The sequence below is a fragment of the Thrips palmi genome, unplaced genomic scaffold (assembly GCF_012932325.1).
Source record: "Thrips palmi isolate BJ-2018 unplaced genomic scaffold, TpBJ-2018v1 HiC_scaffold_1, whole genome shotgun sequence".
NCBI lineage: Eukaryota > Metazoa > Arthropoda > Insecta > Thysanoptera > Thripidae > Thrips > Thrips palmi.
In genome coordinates this window covers 10,865,935-10,875,063 of record NW_023144620.1, presented here as the reverse complement: position 1 = coordinate 10,875,063, position 9,129 = coordinate 10,865,935, and the positions used below count along the sequence as shown (strand labels likewise).

The window sequence follows — 9,129 nt, the reverse complement described above, 5'->3', positions numbered from 1 at the left end:
TGCTCCCCACCAGCCGGCCGGGCAGGCTGGCCGGGCTGGCTCTGGCTGGGCCTTGCGCAGCGTGCGCAGCGTGCGCAGCGCCACGCCGGCCTAGGCTGCGCCATGCTGCGCCATGCTGCGCGCTGCCCCCGCCCCACCCGTCGCATCCTCCCTTCCGCATCCACGGCCGCCCCACGCTCGATCACTTTGGAAACTCCACTGTGTGTGCGTGCGTGTGTGAGTGAGGCACTGTGTGTCGCCCTCCGGCCTGTCTCTTTCTTCAGCCCCATAAAGGCAGCCAAGGGCGAGGGCGGGGCCTGCCAGGAGAAAAACAGCCCCGATCGGAAGCAAAAGTTCGGCGGGACGCGCGACACGCCGGGATTAAGTGCTTGCTGGTCCGGCTGCGGGTGCTGCGGGCTGACTCCGGACATCGGTCTCGTCGCTCTGTCTCGCTCACACTCGCAGGGCGTCTCGTATGGGTGCGACGGAGACAGAGCGACGGAGTACTGTTCGGAACTCAGAAGCAGCGCTGCGGGCGGGACGGGCGGGACGGCGGCAGCACAGGACTCGCGCTCCGCCGCAGCCACTGCCTCCGTTCAGACGACACTCCGCGTTCAACTGAGGCTCCACTTGGACTAGATCAGCTGGGCCAGGCTGGGCGTCGCAGGGGTCGCGGCCCGGCCCGAGGGCCCGAGGGCCCGAGTAGAGGGGTCAGCCCTGGTCACTCATCCTGTCGCCGTGCAGCTGGTCTGCCGGTCACTGGTCAGCTGGCCGGGCTGCGTCCGAGTCGACGCGGCCTTGCCGCTGCGCTGTCGGTACGGCGGCAGGGCGGCGCGCGTTCGGACGCAGCCGCCCACTGTGTGTGTGTGTGTGTGTGTGTGTGTGTCGCACTCACCGCGGCGATCACCCGGTCGGGCCCAGACAGCAGCACTCAGGCCAATGGACCAACCGACACTATGATTCACTTGAGGGCTCACAGCGACATAACGCCCGCGTCAAAGAGCACGGCACACTGTAAAAACTTTTCCCTCTTTTCTTTTCTTTGTTTTACATTTGCAGTTTCACTTACGGTGCGAGCCATGGGCGTGAAGAAGCACTTGCTTCTGCCGGCAGACACGCTTAAGCTGTAATTTTTCCCCTTCATCGGATTGCTGTCAGAAGGTGTCAAGTCAACATTGGGCTTCTCTCGGTACGAGGCGACGGGCGGTGGGCTGGCGGGGCCGGCAGGGCGCGCAGGGTGGCCAGGGTCGGTGTCCTGTTCGCCGCGGCGTCCGCAAGCCCTACCGTCCGGTCCCGCGCGGAGAGCGAAACTATGTATACCACGGGTACCGCCGCCAACGCCGCACCGTACCGCCACCAGCTGGTGGACAGATTCCGAGTCGTTTTCTGTCTCTCACGCATTCATGTGACGACCCGTAAAGGTGCGAGAGAGACAGCGACAAAGACGACTCTCAGTCTGCAGTGGCGGGCGCCGATTAAAACCGCCCCCATGAATAAAGTTCCACCCCCGCGCCCCGCTCGGCCGGCCGTCGGAAGCGATTCGCGTTCCGCCCATGACGCCCACTTTGCATCGCAGGTCACAAACAACCTCACGCTGCGGGCTGCGGGCCCCAGGGGAATTTCGGCACCGTGACGTGGAGGCAAACTTCAATCAATCATGGCGCGAGGCGCGAGCGTCCCGCCCCGCCCCGCCCCGCCCAGCGACCGGCGGAGTTGGGGGCCGCGGGGCCGCCCTTCCCTTGGCTGCCAGTCGCTGCCAGGGCCCGGGCCGCCGCAGCGGCAGCACGTCGTGGAATGGAAGCTTTGACGGGGCAACGGTCGTCCCTTCTTTTCTCTTCCCCTGCTGTCCCCGCCGGTCCGGGGCCGGTCCCTGCTGCAGTGGGCTGCGGTGCGGCGACTGGAGACTGTCAGGAGCATGATGAGTTGCCTATGCGCACGGCGCCAGCGCGTCCCGCCGCCCGTGGCGCCACCCCCGCGCCGCCCCTCCCCTCCTTTTCCCGCAGACGGCCACCCACCGCCCCACCCACTACAGCATCCGCGAGCCGCGAGCCGGACCGCCTGACTGCGGGCACGTACGGCGGGAACGTACGGCGGGAACGCCTGGACGGCAGGCAACCCAACCACGGCTGCGCCCGTAACGCCCGTAGAGCCGAAGGTCTCCGCTCGTGCAACGCGAGTTCAATGAGCTTCCACGTGATCGCGCACTCCGTCCTCGTGTCAGTTTAGGGATTGTAGGTCGGCCTGACGGTGTGGAAAGCAACCCTGAAGACTATGCAAATTAGTTGTTTACGCCCTACTGACACGGACTGGTGGCAGCACATTTTGGTCCACAGTCAAGTGACGGCGACGCGGAACTTCGATGTCTTCATTCTCATGGTGACGCAGTGGTACTGGGGTTCGATTTCCTGGGGGCTTCGATTCGGCGCGAGCCGAGATGTCGTGGAGGCCGGGAGATCGTTTCGTTCAAACCGTCCATCGTCCCGCGCGTTGCCGTGTTGTTTACATGGTATCCATGACAACGGCGTAGAGGCGCGCTCTGGCCGCGGGACGACGTACCTCACGACCAGTGCCTCAAGTCTCTTTGGCCTAATTACGCATTTTAAGATATGTTTTTTGGAATTCAAGTCCAGATATCTATTTTTGAATGTACCTCTTTGGAGCGGTTAACTCCTGCAGTCGCGATTCATCATTTTTCGAAGTTGGTGGTGATCTCTGCCCGGAAGCTATTTCCTGGGCTTACCGAAAACAAAACACGGCGCACACACACACAAACAGTACATGTGTTGTCGGTGTCGGTCTCCAGAACTTTCTTGAGGGAATTTCCGTGCAATTGTGCGATTTCTGAGTCAGTCGTTGTTTCTCCTTTTGCCTGTTTAGTGGCGTTCCATTATTGTAGTTCAAAATGCCTTCGAACGATCCAGAAAAGTTCGATTCTATGCTACTGGCGATGGCTCAGCAGCATGAGGGTGGTGTTCCCGAGGTAATATTTGTTTTAATCTTATTTTAAATTGTTATTTCATGCATGGAGTGGATACGCAGAACCGACATGCTTCTACTTGTGCTATTGCAGCCTTCACTTCTTTGATTTTTATTGAAGCCAATCTGAAATACTTACTTCATAACCTCCAAATGATAGGACTCCTTTGTCATATTTTGTATGATGCAATTGTGTAATGGTAAAATTTGAAATTTTTGGTTACAGATGCTCGATACCATCTTCAGCTTTCTTGCCCGGAAAACAGACTTCTTTACCGGGGGTGATAAGGGTGCTGCTGAAAAGGTACATCAATGTTCTTAGGTGATGGAAACCAACTTTTAGAGCTGGTTTGTGAGACCTTTACTTTTATTTTGTTCTTGTTTTCTAATTCATCTTGATCCATTTTCAGCTTTTGTTAGGTAAATTCCGTGCACATGAATCTGAAGCGAGAGCTGCGGATGATAAGAAAAAGAAGGAGAGGGAAGAGAGTGAAGCACGACGCAAGAGCCGCCAGGAACAGCGAAGGAAAGAAGAAGAGGCTGAGGAGAAGAAACGGCAGGAGTTCTTTAGCGGTAAAGCAAGTTCACCAAGTTCTGCTGCAGCAGTCCCTAAAGTAATGGAACTCACAGAGGAAGAAGCAGAAAAGCTGCAGAAGGAATTAGATGTGAGTATTCAAATTTCAGTTTAAGGTCTATTAGCTATTGTTCATGGATTTGTCTTAATTTTTTGTCGTTTTGGCTCCAGAATAAGGAGTCGTCTCCAAGCAATACTTCAAGCAAGACTTCAGTTGAAACCGGTGCTGATGGAGATCAGAAGAAAGAAGGGGATGACGAAGAGGAAGAAGATCCCAAGGAGAAAGGGAAATTAAAACCCAATGCCGGCAATGGATGTGACCTGCCTAATTATCGGTGGACACAAACTCTTAGTGAATTAGAGGTAAGTGTTCAGAAGCTGTATGACAGCTGTTTGATTTTCTGTTTGCAGTCCTTGTCATTTTTGTTTGACAAGAAGTCACATTGTAGAAGTACTCTGTTTTAGTAGTGTTTTGATTGGATACTAACAAGTCTTCAGACATAAGCACAACTCAAAACACTTTATTACAAGTATCATAGAGTATTATATAGATTTAGAATACATGATAAATAATATTGACTTCTGAAGCTGAGCTCTCCTTTTGAGATAACCAGCTTCATGTGAACATGTGTGTGTGCGCATGTGGCTGAATGTGTGATAAATTCTTTATTCCTCACGACTATTATTTAACTATCACACAAAAGTCTTCTATTTATTTGTTTAATTTAATTTATCCAGATTCTAACTTTTACAACTTTTTGTTTATGTGGAATCTTCCAATTCTCATATTATGGCATGCTGCTAAAAAAAAATTCCTAATTCAATGTCTGGAAACCTTTCCAGCCTTTCTCCTCTTTCCTTATTGTTTTTTCTTGAAGCAGAAGTGGATGGATCATAGTCCTTTCTTAAAATTTAATTACTTTTGTTAAATATTGACCTTAATCTCACATGTCTGAATAGCTCACACACATTACTTAAAAACACACACTAGCAAATTAAATGGCTGGTATCAGGAGACAAAGGGGCTCAGTAAATCATCATCTTAGATTGAATTTACACACACAGGTACAAACATTTTCTGAATAGTTGTCACACTGTTTTCTCTATCGTGTACTTGTTTCTGAAGGTTATATCACAATATTCTGAATTTTCACTTGATCCAGCACAGCAGTTAGTAGAGCCTCCTTCCCTCCATATCACAGTTGAAGAAAAAAAAACCTCCGAAACTCTATTATTTATCATCACTTCCTTGGATTCATTTGATATGTAGTGCATAGCAGAAATTAAGAAATTGAGCCAAAAAAAAAATTGTGGTCAAAAAGTTTGAATTATGTTTGACATGTTCATTAAGTTTTGCAAGTTTAGTCTGGGTAATACCTTCACTAGTTAGCGGTCTTCTATCATCAAAGGACTTTATCTAGTCTTGCTCTATTGGTGCATACTGCAATTTTTTTCTTTCTAAATTTTGGACCAGTATCACTGGGATGACACAAACAATTATTATTTTTATTGCCTTTGTATCATTTTTATATTTTTTCTTTCTCTTCATTCTCTCTTCAGCTTACCCTTGCAAAGTTAGAACTGACAATTTTGCAAAGGTAAGATGCAAGGAGAATTAGAAACTGTGCGTTTCATATCAAATTTCAGGAATATACTTAATCTAATCAGTAATATACTATACAGAGTTGAAGCTGAAGTTTTCTACATTCAGCTCAGCTTTTTTCAGTGACAATAAATAACATAATATATAACTTAGAATATGTTCTTTGAGTATTTAAGGAAGGAGTATGTTTCATAATACTAGTGATGTAGATGTCATGTCTTGATCACAATTTGAAGATGAGTTGAAGGGTTTACCCTTTGCCTAGCAATTAATTTTTGATGCAAGTTAAACACTGGGATTTGAGCTGATGTTTCTCTTTGCAGCAGAAAGTTTCTACATTACTTGAAGACTTCTTGCTCGCACTGCAACAGAAGAGAATGAATTGAAACTTGAAAATGTCTATCTTCTGGAGAGCTACTTTGAGGAATACTTACTTTCCATGTAAAACACTGCTCCAAAGATTCCAAGGGAGATGATACATGACATAGAGAGTACAAGTGCAGTAAGGCGGTGAGACCTGCAGCAGCACTTGGGCAAGGGCTTTTCCGTACGTCTTGTAATTCCGTTGACCACTGTGAAATGGGTTGACGAGGCCACAGACATTGTGTCTAAAGGCTTTCCAAGTTTGTCGTTGGGGTGCATTGATTCAAGGCGTAGTGCTGCAAGGTTAGCAGCTGTTAGGAGCAAAGCTCCTGATGATCCACTCTGAAACACAGTTTTGTTTTAGTACTATTAGAACCCTTAGACAGCGTAGTCATACTTTTCCCCCTTGGGTTAGTGCTGTTAGATTGAGGGAATTTCGGGATAGCTTTTTGTGGTGAGGCAATTTTTAGTCCAAGCTCAAAAAAAACTAAGAAAGAATTGGAAAAAGAGGCTTTTTGAAAATATTGGCAGGTATGCATGAAGCGTGAGGTTGAATTTACAACAAGTGCACAAGGACTTTTTTATTTTGAGCGTTCTTATGACTAGTAGTCATGCCTGAAAAGGGGCGGGGGGAGACGGCACCGCTGCAGCGTCTCGCCTCGCTTACCTGCGTGCTGTTGTTGCTGCTGCTGGTGGTGCTGGCGGAGCTGGACCCGTGGCTGGATCCCTGGGAGGACGTGGAGTGCCTGCCGTGGCACCCCTTGCACCCCTTGCCGCTGCCGCCGCCGCTACCGCTGCAGCCACTGGAGCCGCTGGCCGACACTCCGGAGCCGGAGCCGCCGCTGAGGGAAGGCCTGGGGATGTGCCAGCCGCCGGGGGCGCCTTGCAGGCCGCCTTGCAGGCCGGGCAGCGTCAGCGGCAGGGGGAGCGGGAGGGGCAGCCCTAGGGCGTCCTCGGCGTGCTCCATCTGCAACAGGAAGCACGAGATTGGAGAGCCGCCTTCGCTGCGCCGCTGCGCCGTGTCGTTGTTTGCGTTTTTTCGCGGGCTCATTGCTGTTGCCCCCTGGAGGGACAACGGTATGGCGCGGCGTGGAAGCCCCCAGTCAGTCTGATCCGCACTTACGCGGGGACACTGTGGGGCACCCGTGACCTTGGGGCGTCCACGTGTTCCGTAACGCATTGTGCACGCGTACCGTACTAGTACACCGCACACCGCACTGCGGCGGCCTGGTGTGCGTGGATCCACCGACCGGCCCGCCACGCCACGCCACGCCACGCCGGCACGCCCGCCGCCGCCAGTCAGGCCGCCGCGCCAGCACCAGTCAGCCCAATTCCTCGGCTTTGCTTTATTGCCGTTGTGCTCGGTGTGCACACGTGTGTGGGCGTGCAAATTCCCACCTCGTGGACCATTTTGCGGCGCGTGCCCCGTATTTCGCAAGTGGTTGGCGGGTCTCCAGGCTCCAGCCGCTCCAGCCGAGCCGGGCGACTTGCAGTGCGGCATCGTCGGCGTGGTGCGCCAGCCTGTCTGGCCTGCCCCGTCCGGCACGCCCCGCCCCGCCCCGCCCCGCCCCGCCCCGCCCCGCCCCGCCCTGGTTGGCGCCGATGCGGATCGGGAAGGAGGTTTGGGATAGGCTGGCTCCATGCGTACTTTTCCTTCCCGGTGGCGCGGCACAGTGGGCCAGAAGACCGGTGGAGGCGGACAAAACTCTAGGCGCGCTTTGAACTCCAGAGTCGCTAAACAGGGCTCAAACCGAACGTGTGACCCCACCAATGGACTCCTCGTTCGGAGAGCAATCCATTGGTGGGGTCACACGTTCGGTTCGAGTTCCATTTAGCGACTCTGGAGCTCAAAACGCGTCAAGAGTTTTGTCCGTCTCCACCGGTCTTCTGGCCCACTGTGCGCGGCGGCGCGGCGCGTTCTGCCGCGGACATGTGACGAACCTTTGCGCGCGTGACGCAGCGTCGCAGCGCCCTCGGCGTTCGCCGCGTTGGCGGTTCGCGGTATCAGCCGCCCGGTTCCGGGAACATGTCTGGCTGACGAGTCGCGCCGCGCTTTGCCGCCCCCGCGCCGCCCATTCCGTTTAATTGCAAACAACCCCAAGGAAAAAACGCGGCCCGCCTGTCGCAACTTCCGCTATGCAGGCGGCGACGTGGCGACCGTTTCGCGCCGTTTTTCGCGCGCTCTGTGGATCGCAGCGTGACGCTTTTGTTTTCTTGTCGTGTCGCAGGTTCGAGTGCCCGTGTCGGCCCCGTTCGCCATCCGGTCCCGAGACGTGGTGGTGACCATCGCCAAGACGCACCTCACCGTCGGCCTCAAGGGCCACCCGCCCATCATCAACGGCGACCTGCCGCACGAGGTGAAGCTGGAGGAGAGCACCTGGCTGCTGGAGGACAACACCACCGTCATCATCAACCTGGAGAAGGTACGGCCGAAAGCAGCCAATTTTGCGCACCAACATGGCCGTGTCACAAGTTAACTGAGTTTTCGAATCGTCCTCCAGGTCAACAAGATGGAGTGGTGGAGCAAGCTGGTGACAACGGACGCGGAGATCTCGACGCGCAAGATCAACCCGGAGCCCAGCAAGCTGTCCGACCTGGACGGCGACACGCGCGGCCTGGTGGAGAAGATGATGTACGACCAGCGGCAGCGCGAGATGGGGCTGCCCACCAGCGACGAGGCCAAGAAGCAGGAGACGATCCGGAAGTGAGTAGTACCCCGTTTGCAGTGGCGTGCGCCTCGAGTTCGCCACCCCGAAAAGGGAGAGGTGTCTCACGACCCCCCGGTTTGGTTGGCAGGTTCATGGAGCAGCACCCGGAAATGGACTTCTCCAAGTGCAAGTTCAACTAGGCGCCGCCTCGTCTCGAAGCCACATTCCCCGGAAAGCTGCAAACGCCCCGGCGCCCCGCCCCGCCCCGCCCCGCCCCGCCCCCTAGACCCCGTGTCGTCCGCCTCCTCGTCTTTTAGTCATGTTTCATTGTGATACCGTTGTGGGTGCGGCCAGCCAGGCCAGGCAGGCCGAGCGCGGCCTCGGCCTTGGACAATTGTTGCGGCAATTTGAGCCGGTATTGTCGCACCCTCTGGGACCCTCTCGGTCTCGGCGCACCTGCACTGCAGTGCGAGTGTCGAGGCGGCCGAGGCCTTGTCGTCGGTGATTGCCGCCACTGTTTCCGTCGGAGGACATTCTGCACAAGGACCTGCAAACTCCGCACCGCGTCTCCTGTTGTCTTTACTTAAGTTTATTATTATTATTCGAGGGGGATGATGGAATAACGTCACTGCTTGGGCACTGACAAATGTACACAATTTTTTTTTGATGCAATGCAAAACTGCATGCCTCTAAAATGGGGGTTGAAAATGCGCACATCGACATTGAGAGATAAAGAACCCCGGTGATAAAGTGATTTTAATGCTCATATGGTATTGAAAATCTTCCCTAGCTAGGCTTTCTTGTAAATTTTCAATTAAATAAATTATACTTTTTTTTTCTTAACATTTTTTACTGTATTTGCACACCTTTTTTCCCCACGACTTTGCACATAATAGCACATAATTTCGACAGGCGAATGAATGTGATCCCTAAATGAACAGTGGATAGTTTTTTGATAATACTATGTGCTACAAACTAAGATTGAA

At 53.2% G+C, this 9,129-nt stretch overlaps 2 protein-coding genes across 2 annotated transcripts in view; one reads left to right on the top strand and one right to left on the bottom strand.

Moving 5' to 3' along the window:
• The first annotated feature begins 2,716 nt into the window (after window positions 1-2,716).
• LOC117640550 (nuclear migration protein nudC) lies at window positions 2,717-8,988 on the top strand. Its single transcript, XM_034377088.1, has 7 exons — window positions 2,717-2,959; window positions 3,182-3,259; window positions 3,366-3,620; window positions 3,701-3,892; window positions 7,724-7,918; window positions 7,997-8,199; window positions 8,292-8,988. Exons 1-7 carry the CDS (start codon window positions 2,882-2,884, stop codon window positions 8,341-8,343), a joined length of 1,053 nt encoding a protein of 350 aa, XP_034232979.1. The 5' UTR covers window positions 2,717-2,881; the 3' UTR covers window positions 8,344-8,988.
• LOC117640558 (dachshund homolog 1) overlaps window positions 4,031-9,129 on the bottom strand; it is a 32,743-nt gene continuing 27,644 nt past the window's right edge. Inside the window, exons 2-4 of the mRNA XM_034377100.1 lie at window positions 6,163-6,462; window positions 5,567-5,837; window positions 4,031-5,494 (exon numbers count right to left, since the gene is read on the bottom strand). Of these exons, the coding sequence (XP_034232991.1) occupies window positions 5,466-5,494; window positions 5,567-5,837; window positions 6,163-6,462 (600 nt within the window). The 3' untranslated portion in view covers window positions 4,031-5,465. The remainder of the gene's footprint in view (window positions 5,495-5,566; window positions 5,838-6,162; window positions 6,463-9,129) is intronic.